General features: G+C 33.3%; 1 protein-coding gene across 1 annotated transcript in view; it reads left to right on the top strand.

Moving 5' to 3' along the window:
- The window catches only part of LOC130445225 (G protein-coupled receptor kinase 2), a 37,571-nt gene that overhangs the window by 4,573 nt on the left and 10,210 nt on the right, over positions 1 to 22,788 (top strand). The window contains exons 3-4 of the mRNA XM_056780776.1: positions 12,981 to 13,204; positions 17,618 to 17,860. Of these exons, the coding sequence (XP_056636754.1) occupies positions 12,981 to 13,204; positions 17,618 to 17,860 (467 nt within the window). The remainder of the gene's footprint in view (positions 1 to 12,980; positions 13,205 to 17,617; positions 17,861 to 22,788) is intronic.

The following is a 22,788-nucleotide window of genomic DNA, read 5'->3' as shown; positions in this document are numbered from 1 at the left end:
AGAAAGAAACGTCATAAATATTATTTCTCAATACGATTTCCGCACTTTTCAGAACGTCTGACTAAAGCTTCTATGCCGCTATAAAAATAAAAAGTATCTTTAGAGTCAAATTGTTCGTACACTGCTTTAATTTCTGTTCATTTCCATCGTCACTGTTAAGTATTTAATCCTCAACTGAACCTTCAACTTTGCGACCAAAAAATAGTCAGACGGGACCAGACCAGGACTATGTGGTGGGCTTTTAATCTCTGTGAACCCACAATCGTTTATAGTAGCATTGAAAATCGAAGCAGTGTGGACTGGAGCATTGTCATGAAGCAACCGCCTTCTAACATTTAAGCTGCTAATTAAATTGCTTAGACTTTATATATTTTATATTGCCGAATAAAAGCTCTTCCTATTAACATGAAGTTTATAAAAATCGGCTAAGCAGAAGCGGACTTACAGGCATTTTTTCATAACAAGGTTCCCACTCTTCCCCATCTTTTATTTGAAGAGATAGCCTAAAACTAGTGGAATGAAAAAAGCGCAGAATTTATTGTAGAATTCGAGTTTCGTATATAAAGTGCCACTTAATGATAAAATTCTGAAAATAATTGCCACATATTTCTCGGGGCCATATTTAATATAATTTTTTCCCTCAAGTTATCAGGTATGGCTCACTGCCTTTCTTAGTTGCCCAATATAACAAGTTAAAAAATGTCTTTCTTTTTGGTTTTTCGGAAACTATTGAAACGATTCTCATATTACCTGAAATCCCTTGATTATCCAAAAATTTAAATATACATCAGCGAATTTTGTATTTTTTAATTTTCGAACGGTATATTTTAAATTTGAAAGGGAATATAATATACAATAACTAATATATTACCTATTAAGTAATAGTCATGACGCAAATGAACAAAACATAACAAGGTCATCATATTTCCATTTCGTTTGTATGTTTGAGGTGAAGAAATGAAATGAAAATAAAAAGAAGATCGTAATTTTTTTAAAATGATATAATAATAATATTTATTCGATAATAAAAGTTAATGTCTGATTCTACAAAAATATTAAGTAACTAGATTGCCGGCTTAACATCGTATTTCTCTCATTATAAAACGAAGATAGTGTAGATCTCATAATATACACTCCTGAGCAAAAAAATCAACTAGGGTGACACCCCTGCAACCGCCGGGAAAAACTAAACTAAACACGAAAGTGTATTTTTCATAGTGAAATCATAACCCTCTACTGCATGAATTATGAAATAAATTTGGTTGTTTAGGATTTATTTGGAAATAAAAGTTACTACAAAGAACAAAATTGAGAAAATTTACTTACATAAACTGGGAAAAAAATATAGATACGCAGGTCGAAGAAAGTGGACATGCACTGTAGGCGACTGAGAAGCTCTCGCACTACATACTCCGCCATTGTTGACATTCAGGAGTCAGTCGGCGTTGTGCTACAGCCACCTTAACATGTCCGCTATTATTGATCCTTCAGTCAAGGGTGATTCGTTTTCTACAGGCTGAAGGCCATATTGCTGCAGAAATCCGTCGGATAATGAGTCGTGTATATGAGGAAAACTTCATGAGTGATGGTGTTGTACGTGAATGGTGTCGAAAGTTTAAAGATGGCCAAAACGATGTGCAAATCTGTCGTTTCAGATGACCTAGTTCAACGAGTTGACCGAATGGTTAAAGAAAACTGCAAGTTCACTATTACTACTTTGTCTACGGAATTTCCAAAAGTTTAAAGGTCTGTTTTGTACTCTACTTGAATTCATTGGTGGCAACTTTCTTTGAAGAGGGTATTGAAAAGCTTGTTCACATATATAATAAATGTCTCAATCTCTTCGGTGATTATGACGAAAAGTAACCAATCTTTTGGTAATAAAATCATTGTTTTATATGTACTTGTCTTTTATTTATAATCAGAGGTTCAAAAAACTGCCCTCGTATATGGGTACGTATGAAAAATAAAGAAACGGACATGAATTTAGTATAAAATAAAAAATACAATAATTTTAATCATGAAATGCCGATAAACAATTTCGTTGTTACCATACCTATTTTGTCAGTTATCACGGAGTTTAAAGGTACATCTTGATGTCTAGCAGGAACTTTCTTCATTTTCTTTGCTATAGTTGGTATGCCTGGATTAGATGAAGCAAGACTTCCGTGTCCAGAAACGGGTGTTCCATCTCTATTGTAATTTGAAGGACGCCCTCTTGCGCAAATGTTCTGAAACAGCTTGCTGGAAATCAAATAATAGAGACATATAAACGTCTGAATTGTTTCTGCGCCAAAGAATCCAAGAATTCACAACACACATGTCTATCATATAAAAAAATATTCGTTTATACCATTTCTTGGATCTCGAATGAATTCTATACAAATCAATCATAGAGACCTATAAATCAACGCTTCCAATATGCCGGTTATATACTTCAACTGCTTGAGAGCAGAGAGAACCTAACCTAACCTTCGTTTTGTAGTCGTTAGTTCAGTACCTACATAAGTCGAAAGTATATTAACCGGTTTGTTATCAAACTAAATAACGATATATACATTTTCTTGTTATTGTTTTTTCAAATCCTTTTCTGGTGACATATCTATATTACGAACACTGTTCAGGTGCACTGTACCTAGAGGCAAAAATTCGATCTTACCTAGAGCTTAGGGCTATTAAACCAATTATCAAAAAAAAATCTTATGATTAACATGTCTTGGTTCGGTTTCAGTATGAGGAATCACGATATTACACCCAAGTCTAGTGCACCTTCAGGTCGAGTACTTTAATTACCAGCAAAAATATCAAAATCATAACTAAATGTTGAAACTCCACGAAGAACTTGATTCTTATATCCCCATTTATGAGGCTTCGTTGGATTGTCTTGTTTCAAGTCATGACGTACTTTTGTAGGGATTATCTATTCATCAACTGCCAGATGTTCCCCTTTGAGCACTAGTAAAAGTTGCTGCCTAATGCCATCTAATCATGACCTGAACTGTCCAACGGAGAATAATTATCTTGCTGCCTAATGTCTTCTAAAATTGGGCGCACTTTTAACAAATTATCATGGCCTGAACTTTCCAACTGGATATAATAATTGTTGTCATTGAAGTGTGAATTTTTTTTATTATTTCGAATCTATTGCATGTCAAAATTTCGTAAATTTGTGGCTGTCCTAAATTCTTGGTCCAGTATATCGAGAGGCAGGTATAAACTTGTTAAAAACCCTTGCCGACAATTTTGTTTGATCTACCGTAGGCTTAGATTAAATTATAATAAATTATATATTTATTATTTTTATAAATACTTTTTTCCAAAAAATAAAAATAAGAAACAAATCTGCCGTTTTTCAATAAACTCTGGTAACTTCTTGGTTCCAATAAATTATTTTCATCGAAAGCCTTTAATTTTTTGGATTCCTATTTGCCTTTCCTTTTTTCTGCGTGGCTGGTGGAGAGTTAGTTTCATCATCGGAGTAATCACTACCTGCTTCGGGTATAACAAGAGATGATGTTGAAATTGTCTAGGGGAATCATATTCACTATCAGAATCGGAAGCTAATTTATTATCACTAAACGAGCCGTCCCCATGTATAGTATTAACATGCTTCCAAGAGCCATAAAAACGGTTAGGATGCATTCTACAAGCAAGGAAAAGGATCTCATGCAAATCGGTAAAAAATTAATAACGAAACCTTACCTAACCTAACCATATATGTTACCGCGGAAAAGTGATTAAGTTAAGTTAGAATGCATATGAAACCATATATGGTTTCATCAAAAAGGCCTCTAAATATGATAGAAATATGCAAAAAAGTAAAGTAAACATTGAATAACAGTTATATAAAAAACTAAACTTACCTTTTTCCTGTAGAAAATCTCTTTTGAAAAATGTGTTAACAGACACTGAGTTGAGCCTCACACAAGCGCTTAGAAAAGTAAGGTTATAACCAAAATGACGTTAGACCATAAACAACAAAAAATATTTTCGTATTGCCAACACAACAATTACAATATCTACCATGCGTGGATATAACGTGAAAAAAAAGCGGTAGATGGTTAAAGCTAATAGTATTAGCTTATAATATAAAATGCTCTCATAGTCCACCAATGTTATGACGTTAATCATGAGGATAATTATTGTCTTGTCCAATAACCTTATTTGGATATTGACGATTTAGAAAACGATATATTGATATTTAATTAGCCTAGACCAGTTCCATGCATAAACAAAATATTGCGTTACCATAGCAACGAACAATAACTTATTAGAAGTGTCAGTGTAAAGTTTGACGTCAAAAAAGTAAACCTGAGTTATCCAATAAATTAAAAGAAAAAAGATGTCCACCGAATTTGTGAATATCGATAATTTGGAGTATCGAACTATCATCAAGTACCTGTATGGTATGGAGAGAGGTATTTAGTCTTTTTAAGCAACGAGTTGCCTCTTCGTAGTACCTTTAACCATTCTTCGTGACATATCCTCACAATATGATGATTTCCTGCTATGTTATTCCATATATGTTCGGCATATATCATATATCTGTACCTTGGAACCAAAAAGGCCAATGTCCAAAATTTCAAAATTTGAGTTAAATGCACAATTGAATTCAGGATGCGACATATAGTAATTATTAAAAGGACCAAAGTCCTCTTATTATTAGATCATTGAAACTCAAATGTTTTGTCACGGCCAAAGTCATTTACTGGAAATGCAAAAATGGCCAATTCCTCAAATTTAAATTGGGTTTCCTGTCATTTGACGAAAATAGACATTGGCCCTTTTTGTTTCCAGGTACAGATATATGTCATGGAGGGATAGGACGTGTAAGTTTATTTATTTGGCCATCTAGATCACCAGACCTAACTTTTTACTATTTTGCTTTGAGCGAGGTCCACAATTGTTCAAGTTTCTCTCTTTTTCTTGTAAAAACCCCAACAAAGACTCCACAATTGCTGAAAATCTTGTTAAGCTAGAGCCTGTTGATAATCATGCTTTACGAACGAACAATAACTTATTAGAAGTGTCAGTGTAAAGTTTGACGACAAAAAAGTAAACTAGAGTTACGAAATAAATTAAAAGAAATAAGATGTCCACCGAAATTTTGAAAATCGAAAAATTGAGTATAGAGCCATTATTAAGTATTTAAAAGGGTTAAGAGGTAAGCAGATTTACGAAGATATGCTTAATACCCTTGGTGATCAATGTCCTTCGTATGCGACCGTGAAAAATTGGACTGGAAGCTTCAAAATACGTAAATTTTCCATTGAAGATGATAACCGATCGGGAAAGCCAGTTTCTATGTCAGTCCCCGAAAATATCGATGCAGTTCATGACATGATTTTATCAGACCGTCGAATTGGGCTAAAACGGATATTTGAAGCACTGAATATTTCATACGAACGCGTTCATCATATAGTTCACGTCAATTTGGACATGAGAAAAATTGCTGCAAAATTGATCCCCAAATGTTTGAATGTTGAGCAAAAGCGTGCAAGGGTAGAAGCGTCGCGTTCGATCTGGGATCGATTTGAAAACGATGTATAATTCTTAAACCGAAATTCTACGATCCAGAAACAAAGCAACTATCGTTGGAATGGCGATACTCTGGTTCTCCAAGACCTAAGAAATTTCGTGTCCAAAAATCTGCTGGAAAAGTTCATGCTTCAGTTGTTTGGAATTGCCATGGAGTAATCATGATTGATTTTTTGTATAAGGGTAGAACAATAACTGGAGATTACTATTCGACATTACTGACTACTTTACAGGAGAAAATTGAAGAGAAAAGATGCGGAAAGCTATCCAAAGGTGTTTTGTTTTTGTAGTACAACGCAAACAAACAAATCTCATGTTACCATGCAAAAAATTCGTGATTTAGGGTTTGAATTACTAGAACACCCACCTTATTCACCATATTTGGCTCCGTTCGACTATCATCTCTTTCCTCAACTGAAAAAAAGTTTAAAAGGTTGTAAATTTTCTTCCAACGAGGAGGTAATAAAAGCTGTGGAGGTCTGGTTAGCAGATCAAGAAGAAACATTTTTTTGTTGCAGGTTCGCTATAATAAATGTATCCAATTAAGAGGAGAATATGTTGAGTAATAAAATATTTTGACATTGAAATAAGGGAGTACTCCATTATGCATAAACCAATGTTCCAATCTTATTCATAATGACAAAACGTCAAAAAAATCCGGAAGGTAATTTTGGAGAAACTCTAAATAAGCTTCGCTAGTTAGTTGGTTTTGTAAAATAACTGGTTGAATCAAACAATGATCGATAAGGCTTCAAATTGTAGGTCAAAAAGTGTTTACTTAACATATTTTCGGTATATAATTGTTAAATCGATGATTCTATTAAATTTTAACTATGAACGTTTTAACGATATTGCAATAATCTAAATTAGAGTTTCATAAATTAATGTAGTATCGAATCTAATTTCCTTTTCCGAATCGACATTTATACGTTTCCTACAGATATAATTTTAACCTTGTGGTCCATAAGCGATTATTAACGGCATATACTCCTTACAAATTACTCGCACTTTATGATTATAAAGTCTATAGGAAATATTTTGTAGTACAATCATTACATCAACCATATAAGCGCCCAAATATTCTCTTCTTCCACACATTGAACTCAAAGAAACTGAAACAACTTGACTTATCCACAGATATGACAAATGCCTTTATCTCGCTCTTTATTAATTTTATTTCACTCCAATACCTACACATAATTTTCGATATCTCATGTGGTCACAATTTTAAGACCGCGAAATGTCTAGAAATTCTACGGGAATTTACTAATCGTAATTCTTCGTGTTTTCTGGATCAGTACAAATTTGCTGACTTGTAGCCTGAATATCTTCGAATACAACAGTATCATCCAAACAGAATTCCCAGTATATTACCTTCAAGCTGCGATGATTGTCATCAGCACCGCATCCTTAAGATTTTAAGAAACAATTGTTGAAATTTCTAGATCCGTTGGCGATATTCATACTGAATTTATACTAACATTCACGATTATACTGTCTGACGCGCGTTTCGATAACCAAGTTATCGTCTTAACTTCACTATCTTGGTTGTCGAAATGCACGTCAGACGGTGTAATCTTGAGTGTTGGTTTAAATTCAGTATGAAGAGAGTATCGCTCTTAGACGTCATGTGCATTCGCCCATAGCTCGACGACGATTCAGGGATGGAATAAAAAACCACAAAGAAAAGTCCTAGTAGACATAAAATGTTACCTTCTATCAATTCCCTATAACTTTGTATGGATTCAACGACAACTACACCTTTGAGGCCCATAGCTTGGAAGTAATTCCCTTCCACTCTTCCCTATATTTTCTTTCGTTTTGAATTCATCTATTTTTCTCTCTTAAGTCTTCCATCATCTCAGCGTACCATCTTTTCCTTGGTATTGATTTCTTGTTCTATGCCCATAATTTTGTTGCTCTAAAATTTGGCATTTTCTGTATGTGACTCAGCCAATCTATTCTTTTAGATCTTATTATTTTGCTTAGTTGTACTACAAATAAATTCCGTGTTTTGTTATTTGTTATTAAAGCTATAACTTCCTCTCCTTTCCTGCATTTAATATTTTTGTGAAGTGCTCTACATATCTTCGGATCATTTCGGTCTCATCCATTATTACTTCCTCATTCTTATTGCTCAACAACAACTATAAAAACTCTAAATTGTTTATAATCTTTATTATTATCAGGTATAATAACCTCGAAAAATTTCTTTTCGATATCAGAGGAACTGCCGCCGATTATTGTGGATAAGTTTTCTTATCACAGTTTTCGTTTCTAAATCAACAACTATAGTATTAAACAAGAGGAAGAGATTAACTTTTGCGATTGTCGTTTCGATAATAAAATATTATTGGTAATACCAAAAAGATCAAAAAAAAAAAATGTTGGATAAAGAGATTCATTGTTCAACCTGCTCTACAAAGTTGTAATTTTGTTGTAAATTTGTGCTCTTCCAAGAATATTATATGTTTTATTCTATCCTCTCATAAATCGCCTACAATTTTGGTATCTATTCGTTTCGTCGAATTGAGATCACTTGGTCTAGAACCCAATATGTGGTAACTATGAGAGTAGCTATCACATGTGTGAGTAGTCTGTTCGTAAAACAGTCTCTTCAGAGATGATTGCTAATACCTTGTAGAAGACAAGCTAAGACCTTCTCCAAGAATGTCGTTGGTATTTGGAGAAGAAAGAAATAGCAATTTAGTAGTGCTCAATCTTCGTAATAGAGATAGTGTCGTGTCTTCTGGTGTTTATGACTGACAATCATCTATCTTATTGAAATCAACGTTCTTCTCATTGTTGATTTTCTTATTGGGATATCCAAAATAGGGATTTCAATCTCTTAACGATATTGCTGCACAATTATTCCCAGGCAATTTAAAATGCTTCACAATTAATGGTGGCAATCAATCCCACTCGCACCAATACCTAATCGCCACCTCACGGAGTTTCTAGAATGAAGAGAATTTTCTTTATATTCTTCTCTAGTATTCCAAACACATAATCTATCCATGAAAAAAGTGGCCTTACTGAGTGCCAGGAAAACGTGTATCCTTTTTGGCGATTCTAGTATGCCTTGAAAGATATTTCAAAACCTACTCAAACCAAACTGAATTTGAATTAAAATTAAAAATTTCTACGTAACATGTTTCTTTATCGCCCACTTTGCTTTATTGTCTATATTATAAGCGATCAGGGTTGAATGAATAACAAAAATATTTTATATTCGTCTCCAATATGTGTTTCGCATCGAATTTCATATTTTCCACTTTGCCATAAACTTCCCAGCGGACAAAAACCGCCGTATCTCTCATATGTCAACCGTTTTACATCCTAAATGCATGGAAAATGTAATAAAGTTGAGATATACAATGCCGTATAGTGACAGAGTGTGAAGCTGCGTTTTTTTTACATATTCGGTTATGGCTAGAATACCGACACCCGTTGGGATATATATCATTGGGGACTGCGCGCTTCGTCTCCAAACTATGCATATTTTAATACCTTCGAGGAATTTTGTGATTAACTTCCCAAATCTGCTATTTTATACACCTACTGTGGTTATATTTTAACGGAATATGTCATGCAGGTTTGAATATTTATTGTGGAAACGAATAAAAGAGATAAAAATAATTTCTGATGACTGTTTATACGGATTTGGACGATGGAAGTTCATTACTTAATGAATGGATGAAATGTTCCTCCCCAAATTGAGTCGCGGTGATGAAGCTAACTGAAAATCATGAACTGGATGATTCTACTGGTTTTTTAAAATACGTTTTTTGCCATTCGGAATGTTTTTAAAGTAAAGGCAATCGGAGAAGATCAAAATCTTGGAAATAATTTTGAATGATTAAGATATTTTTTAAGACAATGTAGGTCATTAAAATCGGCATTTTCGTGCGATAAACTTCCCCACTAAGATGTTATTGCTAAAAACAAGTTCGCGAAATGGGTCCTTAGGCCGACGCTGTCTAGCTACAATGGAATTTTAAAATTCGGAGAATTCGCGCGGCGCTTTCCTTCTGTTTTTTTATAAATGGCGAACGCGTCTTTGATGTTTCCTTTTAGAACTTTTTATTATAACAGGCGGTTTATTTACAGTAATTCTTTCACAGAATTTTTAGAAAAAACTATTTTTTTATTTGTTGTGTTTCTTTTTGTTCTAAAACTTTGTTAGTTTAGTTAAAGAACGACTTGAATTGAAAGTAATGGCAGAATTTATTTAAGTTATATTTATAAATAAATTATTATAAGTTAAGTGTATGGTTTAGTGTGTAAATAAATTAAGAACGTAAGAGACACTACGAATACGATGAGTGTAAATACAAAAAAAGTTACACTAACGAATACGAAGAGTATAAATACAAAAAAAGTTACACTATGGTTCAAAAGCAAATTTGTGGATTATATTTAACAAATATTACCAGTTTCAAGACTTCATAAGACAAAACGAACGCTTTAGTTATCGTTACTACATCAGTAACCCAAAAATATTGTATATTTTATATTCTGTTCATTATTTTCCAATATGATGTATGGAAAATCCCCTCGGGCGACTGAATTAGAAACAAAGAGCTAATATCGAGGCTCTCTAATTCTCACTGAAACTCCGGGTAATTACATTGAAGTATTTCGGGTCGGAATCGTAGAGCCAGACCGTAAAAAACTCCTGCTGTTAATCCTTGGAATTCAGTAAGGGTTTGAAGTGGTTACATCACAGTGAATAAGTCATTTTCTCATAGAACGATTATTACAAGGTCGTTTTACGCTGAATTTCATCGAAATTTTAGAAAGTTATTTTCATCGGGAAGTTTTATGTACTAGTCAATTAAAACGAGAAGTCAAATTAGATATTTTTTAGGATGAGTTGGTTTCGAGAGACACTTAAATGTTCCAACATCATGATATTTTTAAAAACAGAGAACCGTTTATATATTTTGAATATGCGTTGATCACGCTTGCCGACAATTTTAGCAGCTACCATTCGAAAACAGAACGACGTGGAAGCAACATTATGTAATATAATATTTTTCGATAAAGAAAGATCCGATAATTCCTAGCTCTTATGACATGGCACACCAAAAATTCACTTCCTGTTTAATTGCATATAGTCAAGGAATTGACTAACAAAAACTAGGAATGTCTGAGCAGTAAAACGTATCAAGATGCAAATAACTGCACAAAAATTATTAATAAGAAATGAAAATTGCATTTGTGCAGAAAAACGTGTATTTTTAAAAGTGCATGGTTAAAAAATGAAAAAATTACTCGATGTTAACTTTTTTTCCACTGCTTTATAATTGTTTCTTCATCTTCGTCGTCTTCCATTCAATTTTCTTCGTCTGCACGTTTGTTTGGCATAAAAATTTTCATATTCTTAATAATCACACATTTCCGACAATATTTTCAGAGATATATTTTTTTTAAATGTATTTTCCCCTAATTTTCATTTCTTATTTATAATTTTTGTTGACAAAGTTTCCTCGGGTTTTGTCGAATCGCATTCCATGAAGACGCTTGGATTCTCGTGAAATCTTTGAATTACGTTCTATTTACACTTTACTTCAAAATCTACCCGATGTCAATATGTGCAAATTATTGTAAGGACTGAAAACTGCCCCTTAATGTCAAAATTCAATGAAATAAAAGTTGAAAAAAACTTTTGTAGGATTAAAATAGTGATGTTTTAGGATACTATTTATATTTTTCAACCTAATTACATCCATTTATATATAGAAAGTATCCTTTCACCAAAGCGGATGTTGCCAGTACCATAGCGGCGAACCCTAACTGGCGCCATCCTCACTTCCAACTGCGAACCACTGGTTAGGTCGAAATCTGGCGTAGTCGCCGATAATATAGATTCTGTTGGTAAATGAGGTGTGTGAAATATATCAAAATAAATTATTTCTATTATTAAATATTTGAAAATTGTATTCTGCCCAAGAAAGGCATTCGCTGAATGAACGCATGAACAAAAAAGCGTAACTCTTTCGCTTTGTCTTCAGTTCGTGTCTCAAGCTCGAACGAGAGTTGTTATACCACTCTGATGAGACGTGATAACGTCAAAACTACTCATTGGTTACAAACCACCTTAATTTCTTATTTCTTACACCTTTTGATATGTTAACGTTTCTAAATCGTCTTGATTAAGTCTATTCTGATTTAAAACTAGTTTTTTTACAATTCTTGAAAGACAGTTAAAAACTTGACGGTTCTACCTGTTGCGGTGCTAGGTAATCGATTAATAAACCATTTTGTAGGAAAATTCATAATCTATTGGGCTAAAAAGTTTAAAATAAATTGAACACTTTATTTTTAAAAGGGAAACGTTCAAAGGGCTCCAAAACGGTACCAGTCACACGTTACTGTGAACTTTGAAAAAGGTTATATCTCGGTTAATTCTGAAGATACGAAAAAATACAAAAAAACAATATTTTTATAAAAAAAAAACGTATCTTCATATTTTATTTTTGACGAACAATTTAAAAAAAATTTTTTCAGAATCAAGCTCTCTTAACCATTCAAACTTCTTTTTGTCTTTTTATTTGTATTCATTTAAAGTGATTAGCAAATTTCATTTAAATTAGGGTGGCAATATCAGGGAAGAAATGACGTTTTTTCCATGAAATGAAGGGATTCTATCTCATTTTCTCCCTTATTTTCTGAGTTACAAAGACTTATAATGTCTCATTTGAATGGTTTTTTCAATTTCTCTGTAAAAGATTTAATACATTTTTTCGTAATATTAACCGTTTTCCACTAAATCAATTTTCAATTTATCAAAATCTTCGGTTCCCTAAATAAGTTCCACCTTTAATAAATCACAGCTCGGTTTGTATTAAGTCTATAGCAAAAAAAAATATTTTTTTTTGCTTATTTAAAAGCTACATTCGACCTCCTTACAGTTTCTTCTATAAAATCCCTCTAGTTGGGATAGTATTCACCACCAGAGTAAAAGCACTTGTAAGCATGCTTTTCAAGGTTTTTACTATCTACTCTTAAAATTTCAAGCAAATCGATGCGTCTTGATGAAAATCTGAGATGAAAACCGTCTTTTACTAGACTATAACTGCACATAAATTCCTTTTTACACATTTGTCGTCAAAGGGATAAAAAAAGTATCGGGGCACAGACAAAAAATCAGCCATCATATTGAACGTCTGCTATCACATCTTCCGAGACTTAATTCATTCATATTCATATCTCAAATTGAAGGCATTCATTTACTGAGTCTTCTTAGACCAAAATAAACAATTTACCTCAGTTAGAACTCGAGATATGAAAGAAGAAGCCTATAACAACATCGGTCATGTTTGAGTATAACTTAGAGAGAACAAGTTGAGTGACTTTGAATGCTTGATGACAAATCTAGGTATAAATACCGTACAATTGAAAAAAAATGAAGGAAAAATATTTTTTTCTAATTACAGATGTTCGGTACGAATACATCGTAGATCAACAACCGATCGGAAAACTTTTATTCGATCAATTTTGCGAGCAAAAAGGTCCCACTTATCACCGTTGTCTTAGATTTTTAGATGCCGCTAAACGATATGAAGTCGAAACGGACGAACAGCGCTTCGAATTGGCCAAGGCCATCAAAAAAGAATTCATGGTCGAACAAGAAGGACAACAGAGTATTTCCCTACCAGAGGTAAGCATCGGTTATCTTTAAATCATTGTTAATGTATTCGCATTTAAATCTACTTGATTTGGGCAACTTTTGTTACATACCACCCTCTTTGAACAATCTATTTTCATATGCTTCATTTTCCTCTACTCAAATTAACTTTAGAGCTTAATCTCTTGTTGAACTATTTGATTATTATCCTACCAGCTTAATACTTGAAGCACGGTCCGATCCAGTTGGAATTGAGGTGTTTTTGGTTGCTGTAGTGCCAATTTGGTTCCCAAAATACGTGACGCGGTAAAAGAAAACCACCGCTCTGGTGAAGTTGTGCGAATCTGTGTCGTCCTAACCCGCCAACTTACGCAATAGCTCCAGACAGGATAAAAAACTGTTTTTCGTCATTCGAAGTAGTAGGTGGTGAAAAAATTATAGCAGCACATCTATTTCCTCGCCCTCTAGTGCTAAGTTTTGTAATATTTACTTGACAAAATAATAATAATAAAAACTCCTCCATGCTTTACACCTCCGCTGTAAAGTTATAAAAATTTTGATGCTTTGCTTTTTCATCAAAAATAGCATTGAAAGAGCCAGTCATTGATGGGTAACGAGCTAATCCGAAAGAATAAAGAAGGGTAAAAATACTTGCAAGTGTGCGGCTTTTTTCCATGTTAAAAAATCTTAGTATGGATATTTTCAATAGTAACCTTCATAAGTGGTAAAGTGATAAGTGACAACTTATGGAGAAATAATTTTCTTTAAATGATGGAAAAATATTTTTTTCGAACCAGAAAAATGTAGAACAACTTAGAACAATAGCTACAATCATGAAACTTCGAAAATGCGGTCCCAGCTCAAAAAATAGATATTTTTTCTTCTTTTTCTCTAAAAGTATCGTTCTTAATGTTATGCCGTTCTGGAACAAAGTAGAAAAAACCTAGAACTACTTCTAAGTTAGAACATCTCATAAAATAGCAACTTCCAGCTGAAATGTTGGATTTTTTTGTTGCTCTGGATCAATGTAGGACAAACCTGGAACAACTTCCAAAATTTAGGAAAAAGCTAAAAAAACACTCGGATTTTTTTCTCAATTTCCCTAAAAGTTTCGTTCTAAGTTCTCAGTCATTTTGGAACAAAGTAGAAGAAACCTAGAACTTCCAAAATTTAACAAAAAGCTAGAACAACTCATAAATTGGCGAGTTCTCAACAATGCTATACTTTGAGGTTGCGATTACAAAAATCGGATTTTTTTGTTAATTCTATGTTTCGTTCTCAACGCTATGTAGCTCTGGAAAAAAGTAGAAAACACTTAATACTACCTCAAAAATCAAGGAAAAAGCTAGAACATCTCATAAAATAGCGATTTCTCGAAATTGATATCTTTAAGATACGATTCCAGCTCAAAAATTGGATTTTTTTATAAAGAACAAACTTAGAACTACCCCAGATCCACTCATAAAATGGCGATTTCTCGAAATTGCGTTATTTGGAAGATACGATTCCAGCTGAAAAATCCGATTTTTTCTCGATTTTCTCTAAAACTTTCGTTCATAATTCTCTGCAAAAAAAGTAGAAGAAACCTAGAACTACTTCTAAAATCTAAAAAAACTCTAGAACATCTCACAAAATAGCGACTTTTCTAAAAATTAGAACTTTGAAAATACGATTACAGTCCAAAAATCGGATTTTTTTGTCAATTTTATCTAAATGCTAAGTTCTCAACGCTATACAGCTCTGTAACAAAGTAGAACAAACCTAGAACAACTTCTAAAATTCAGGAAAAAGCTAGAACACTTAAAATGGCGAGCTGTCGAAAATGCAATACTTTGAGGATGTAATTCCAACACAAAAATCGGGTTTTGTTTCAATTTTCTCTAAATGTTTCGTCCCCTGTCCTAAATCGTTCTAGAACAAAGTAGAAAAAACCTAGAACAACTCATAACTATTTCTCGAAATTATGGCGATAGTTAATTAAGTAATTTATTCAATATTATAAAGTTTTCTTTCGGAAGAAAGATTCTAGAACAGTTGAAAACAAACTTCAAACCACTCGCTATATTTTGGAAGAATATAGAGCAAACTTAGAACAACCCCGAAGACAGCCAGAATCGCGATATCTCAAAAAATTTTTCAATAATTTCCTTCTCAGCACTATGCCGTTTTGGAACGAAGTAGAACAAACCTGTCTCGACTATAGACGAAGACGTCGCAATGAAAGGGTTTCATTAAAAAAATACGAAGGGAAATAATTTCTTGTTACTATGTTGGGTCACACAATTTCAAACAATCTTCGTATATGAAAAACCTCTAATATTTACAGGAAAATTTACATACACGAAAATTATCGTGTCTTTTTAACAACGAATCCAATGACGATTAGAAAATTTTTTAAATTCATAATACGTATTTATACATACACAAAATTGTGGTTTATATAAATACCAAGACCACCCAGTAGTTTCAGGCGTGAATAGATTAATGTTTATTATTCGTATAAGCAATTTTATAGCTTTCGGTCTTAAACGGTTTGATTTATTTTCAATCTTCATTATCTAACATCCGTACATTTTTTTTAAGCAAAAAATTATTTTATTTTACAACTTATACGTATGTATCGAACCAGAACCGCCTTAATAAAAAAGGTAAAAACATTGAACAAACGTTACAAATTATTATGATGGACATGCATATCACGATCTCCTACATTCTCTAGTTGAATATTTATTAAAAAATTATCAAAAAATATCTAACGATTCGTATTTTCGTATTTATCTGCAGATCGAGAAATTAGGTTCCTTTTACCGAGTAAATTCGGAAAATAATACATCGTATTTTTTTTCGAATTCAGTGTACGTCGCCTCGGGTGTAGGGTTAGGTAGGTTCTGAAGCGACAGTATGCTTGAATTAGTGCGTAATCGAAGTTGGGTTAGAAAAAACGATTAAGTATTGCGTGAGACTTAAGAAAACGTCAACTGAAACTGGGATGTTGGTTGTTTTTCGAAATTTCAGTCGGACAAGTGGCACAAGACGTTTAGAAATAGCCAGGAAAAGCTCGAAGACAACTTGGAGGAACATTTACTGTACAAGTTTTACATTGAAGATTGAAACCACTGAATCGTCATATTCCAACCGACCTACAGCATCGCCAGTCTTCTTTGGACAACATTGGAGCCGTTACGGACGAGCTCGTTGAAGAATATTCCTCTTGAAGCATTCAAGAAATCAGCGTCACACACCTACCGACCTACAGCCTCGCCAGTCTTGTTTTTATTCCCTCGGCTCGACGATAAGGCGTCTGAAGGAAACTCTCGTCGAAACCTTCCCGGAAATCTCAATGGCAAAAGTGTATAGCTGCAGGAAGGTTGTATTCCAAAGATGATTGACAAATTCGACCTACAGCAATACCGCTTTTATTTTTGTTCCCTCGACTCAAGATATCACTGAAAAGACCACATTTGGAGACCCTGGAAGCCGGAAGCCATTAGAGTCGTTCCGATGAGGTAGCTGAAGGAATTTCTCGTTGAAGCCTTCGAGGAAATTTTAATGGCAAAAGTACATAGCTGCAAGAGAGTCGAATGTCAATGAAGATGTGCAATTTCTTTTTGTTGCCTCGGTTCAATGAATCACTGGAAGGACAACATTTGAAAACCACGGACAACATTAGAGCTGTTACGATGAGGTATCTGAAAAGGGTATTGATGCATAAGGGTCGAGTATTGACAAATTGAGGCATTGCGATCAATACATTTTTGAATGTTCCACCACTAAAGGGATTGAATAAGGGATGAAAACATGATAAAGAAGAATTTTGACAATACATTTTGAAAATATCTTTCTGTCTATACTCTCTACGTTACGTTACCTATTCCTTGACCGATAAAGTGTCAGTGCTACACAAATGATGTGAAACCAAGAAAATCAACTAAAGACTGGGGAGAAGAAATAAAACGCACTAAGAGGACTATAAAAATCAAAAGATATGAACAAAAAAGGAGAAAAGAGAATAAACATGTGATAGAAAATGGTACTAAGGAAGATTTTCGGTGGAGAAGTGGAGTAAAGCTGAATTGGTATAAATGGTCAGAACACAAAGACTTCATTGGATGAGGCATATAGCCAAATTGGACGAAGATAATTGAGTGAAAAGATTCGTGTTAAAAGGAAAAGAGGGCGGTCGCGGAAAGAATGGATACAAGCGTGTAGAGAATATATAGAAAGAGAAGGCATGAATAATTGGACAAAAATAGATTAAGGAGAGCAGTAGAACGACTCCAAGCCTTCTGCCTATTTAAGGCATTTCGATATATTCAATAGAACAGCTACGGTCTCAAAAAGTAAGGATAAGTCCACTTCATTCGTAATAGCTCGTTAAGAAAATAAAATTTGTTTTGAAACGTTTTCGAAAATATCTATCGAATAATTTTCAATTCCTTGTTACAGCTGGGCGTCATCTTCCCAGCCAGCGACAAACTCACCAACGGCCATAAAGATTTGTTTGCTTCGTGCGTTAAAGCCGTCAAAGACAGCCTCGCCGGAGAGCCGTTTCGAGAGTTTACAACCTCCATGTATTTCCATAGGTATTTGCAATGGAAATGGTTGGAATCCCAACCAATCACCTACAAGACTTTCCGGATGTATAGGGTGCTCGGAAAAGGAGGATTCGGAGAAGTTTGTGCGTGCCAGGTAAGATTTCAATTCGTCTTTTGATTACAGGAAAGTGGCAGACAGTGAACTATATTAACATAATATTTCAATTTTTTTTATTTTAATACAAATTAGGTGGTAAATATCAGGAGTCCGCATCATAGGTGTGAAACAACTGACTCAACTTTGGCACAGATTGTTACTCTTCGAGATTCATTTTATCCCCCTTTTACCAGAGCTAAACTGAACGTGTACGTTGGAGCGTGGATAGACGCGAATTATCGAAACTCCAGGGAGGTTAGATTAAACCAGAACCTGTTCTTCACAAAACTTCCAGTCGTCGATGTTTTTTTTTAATTTTTAGTCCACAAGGGTTCATTAAAGTAATGTAGGTTGTTTCTGTTAAAGTCGATGGTTTTTTTAAACATTTCACGGTTATAGTTTTCGACGAACAACCACGAGAGCCCAAGACGGACACCAAGAATTCTATTTCTGTTGTAGAGTGGTGTGATTTTGTTCTAACTATGTACGTGTTATAAATCCCACAAATTAATTTTGAAATAATCTCGAACTCTACTGAGTGTTGTATAACTACCCAAAAGTACGATTCTACAAATGTAAACACTCGTATATTAAATAGAATTTGTTGTATTAGGTTATAAAGAAGTCATATGAATGGAACGGACAATTTTATTTGAATCCCTGTATATTATACAGGGTTTGGTTAGGTTATGTTATGAACAAGTTTCTGTTAACCACTGTATATTAAATCGGGTCTGTTTTATCAGTTCATACAGAGTCTTTCAAAAATAATTAACACGTTTATGCGAACTCCTGTATATTAAACCGAATCCTTTTTGTTACCTTATACAGAGTACTTTGAAAGTTATTGTCATCGATTTTGATATAAATGTTTATATCGATTTTTATATGACAATTTTATGGAATTATCTCGGAATTCGCTTTGACAATCATTTTTCTCCCATTTTTTTCTTTTTCTTATACTTTTATTTGTTCAAATAATGCTGATTGATCCTTCTATTGATATCATCTGAATTATCTTCTGTTATATCTACTTAAAAACTGGCCTAGGTGATTAAAACAATCTGGTGAACAAAATTTACAACTATATTTACTAAAATAACCTTTTTTGCAATTCCGTAGCAAAGAAAATAGTAAAAGACATTTTTTGTAAACAATTCTTGCCAGGTCTATTTTTTTTATAAATAATTTCAATCTTCGACCTTGATTAACTTTTTTAACTCGCGTGGAGTCGATGAAACCCAATGATAAACCCAAGATCTCCACTAAAATTGAGTTTTAAAGGACCTTTTGTTATTTGATCACTATTTGCTTAATCTAATTTGACTGAACTATAATATAACTCTATTAATTTATTTTTTTTTCTTCTTGCTGCGAAGTTTTTTGTTCATATTATACCGAATCGACCTTATATGAATTTTCGTCATCTGTACTTAATTCTTTAACTTTGACCTTTAATAACTTTTCTAACACACATGAGGTCAATGAAATGAAATGGTAAACCCAAGATCTCCATTAAGATTAAGTTTTTGTTATTTGATCACAGCTTTTTAGTCCAATTTGACTGGACTACAATATGACGCTATTTATTTATGATAAAAAATTTTTCTTCATTGGCATTTTAAGAATTTTTGTTTTCTTTACATAATTCTTCAAATTTGTTTTAAATAACTTTTTTAATTCACTTGGGCTTAATGAAACCTAATGATATACCCAAGATTTTCACTAAAATTGAGTTTTAAAGGACCTTTTGTTATTTGATCACAATTTTTTTAGTCTAATTTGACTGCACTTCAGCTTGACACTATTAATTTGTGATTACATTTTTTCTTCTTCATCGACATTTTAAGAATTTTCGTTTTCTACACCTAATTCTTTGAGTTTGACTTTGAATAACTATTTTAACTCACTTAGGGTTAATGAAACCTAATGATAAACCCAAGATATCCACTAAAATTGAGTTTTAAAGGACCTTTTGTTATTTGATCACTATTTGCTTAATCTAATTTGACTGAACTATAATATAACTCTATTAATTTATTATTTTTTTTCTTTTTGTTGCGAATTTTTTTGTTCATATATGCCGAATTGACCTTATATGAATTTTCGACTTCTGTACTTAAATCTTTGACTTTGACCTTCAATAACACATGAGGTCAATGAAATGAAATGGTAAACCCAAGATCTCCATTAAGATTGAATTTTAAATGACCTTTTGTTATTTGATCACAGTTTTTTAGTCTAATTTGACTGGATTACAATATGACGCTATTTATTTATGATAAAAAATTTTTCTTCATTGGCATTTTAAGAATTCGTTTTCTAACATAATTCTTGGAATTTGACTTTTAAATAACTCTAACTAACTCACTTATTATTTGCTTTTTCGTATGAAGGGTAGATAAAAAATTAAACATTCCCTTTACCGAAAGTTTATTTAGTTACCCGTATTACATTTTCTTATTTAAAAAAACTGTTTCATTCGTAACGGATTTATACAACACTGTACGATTTCAATTTCTTTCAAAATATGGATATTTACGAAATTTTTTGTCGTAATATTCGCTTATTAAGGATATGGATATAAATGGACATAAAATTGTCATTTCATAAATCCTTGAACTTCGGATATAACTAAAGCTTAATTTGTGAAGTTGACGAACCACCCGGATGAAAATACAGAGAAAGAGATACACGCAGAGAACATATTGATTAAAAGATGAAACGGATACACGATGCTGGTCCTTCAGATAGATAAAATACGTCGAAGGACAAGGCCTCTTGAAGGATTTTATATATCCCGATAAAGAAAAGAGAATAGATATTTTTTCTAATCAAAATTTTCCAACGAACTTGTATAATAATAACCATTAATCACAAGTGAATAATATATATATACCATCTATAATGTCGTTGGGTTTTGGGGCGGATAAAAAAATTATATAAAATATGATTTTATTCTGAGGTTGGATTTAATATATGGCAGGACGAGGGCTGGTAAGGTTTCTTTTGGAGGTAACGAGCCGGCCATTTTACTTCGCTAGGAAACCGACGAGTGAAGGGGTGGTGATAGCGATACAAAAATCGTCTAGGAAGACTAGGAAAATTTTTCCACTGCCCAAAGGAAATTCTCTCTCGGATTTTGAAGAAAAGGGTCGTCTTATAGTCCAAGGGTGTTTTTAAAAAAGACGTCATATACGAATCACATATAGGGCTTGTAGGTCCTTTGGATAGCTTGGAATCTAATGGAAGATAAATATACAAGGTGGTACGTTTTTTAAATGACACCATGTATATGTTATTCTGTTTAAATACGGCGAAAATATTATAAGGAACAATTAGAATCAAAGTCGTTAGTTACAGTTCACATTATGAGGTAAAAAAAAGTTGTTTGTTGTGAGAACAATATTTTATCTACGACTCTGGTAATCCATCTAGTTAATATTCCTAAGTTAGTCCAAAAAATTCGAATTCTACGATGGATTTTCAAAATACGTTATTGAATTGTTCGAAATTGATTTATTTGGAATTATTCACTTACTTAGGGGTAAAAAAAATGATTTTAAGAATCTTTTTTTTTTTTAATTTTTGAAGCACTGTAAAAATTTCATATCAAAGTTGTTAATCTGTCAATTTTACCCACAAATATGCCTTTATTTTATTTATATTTACACACCTAGGTTGGCTGTAGCTTAAGGAATAATAATTATAGATTGATTAATCGATCTAATCCCTTTTTATTATTCCGGTGCACAAATTTGACATTCTCCGTAACTAGTTCAACAAATAATCGTCGTCTATTTGGTTTCAAAGATGTGACTTCCTTGTCCAATTTTTCCCACAAAAAATCAATCGGGTTGGATTACTGTGGCGGCTGAATCATTACTCTCAATACATTCTTCCTTTCCAATTCTTCGCACAGCTTCGAGGAATGCTTAGGATAGTTGTCATGCTGAAAGATAAATTTTCTGTCGATCAGAACGTACTACTTTCCTTTAATATCTTTTATAGCTTTCTTTCCTCGGAATTCCTCCAATTTTTACTTGGTCTTCAGTCGCCCTTTCTTCAAAAAAACCCAAACCATCACCATCAGTCGGTATTACACATGGATCTAACATTAATTCATCCTTTGACCTGCACACAAACACTCTTTGATTCATAACACCATAAAACTCTTTCCCACTCTTCACGCGCCCATTTTTCATTTTTTTAGCCCACTTCAACCTCTTAATTTTATTTGGAGGTTTCTTTATTGCCACCTTTCCAAAAATGCCAGTTCCTCTGAATCTCCTTTTGACTGTAGAAGTACTCAAAGGCAAATCTCTAGATTCGTTGATCTAAGCTGCTATCTCTGGGCTCGTGAGTCGTTGATCAAGTTTACTGATCTATTACAATACTTTTATCTTCAACGGAGTGATCTTCCGTAGTCGCCCTAAACAGTTTCTATTTCCAAAGCTCCTAGTGGATGCATATTTTTCACATTATAGTCCACAATATGTCGAAGTAGTTTTAATTAGGCAGCAATGGTAAAGTATCTTTTGCCTAGTCTATAAAAACTTGTGATTAATGCAAGAGTCTTAACCAATAGTTACTTGGTCTAAATTTGGGAATCATAGGACTAACTGGGACTAAATTACAATCATAAACACCGAAGAAATAATTCATGCAAGAGAAATTTGCTAAAATTTAATGAACGAATTATCGAGTGGGCAAAAAACTTTTGACCAGTAGTGTAAATATTTCCAACTCTTCGAGTTCTGTTTTGTTCTTCTTCCTTAACTCTGTTTACTATACCTCTCCATCCGTTTCTATACTCTGTTCTTTCTCTCCACTCAGTTATTCCCACTCTTCTCACGTCTAATGTTATCTCTCCTATTCCTTTTTTTCGGCCTGCCTCTTCTCCTAATCCCCTTTTCCTCCATTTG

Source organism: Diorhabda sublineata, chromosome 6 (genome assembly GCF_026230105.1).
Source record: "Diorhabda sublineata isolate icDioSubl1.1 chromosome 6, icDioSubl1.1, whole genome shotgun sequence".
Taxonomy (NCBI): Eukaryota; Metazoa; Arthropoda; class Insecta; order Coleoptera; family Chrysomelidae; genus Diorhabda; species Diorhabda sublineata.
This window is presented reverse-complemented; position numbering and strand designations above follow the sequence as displayed.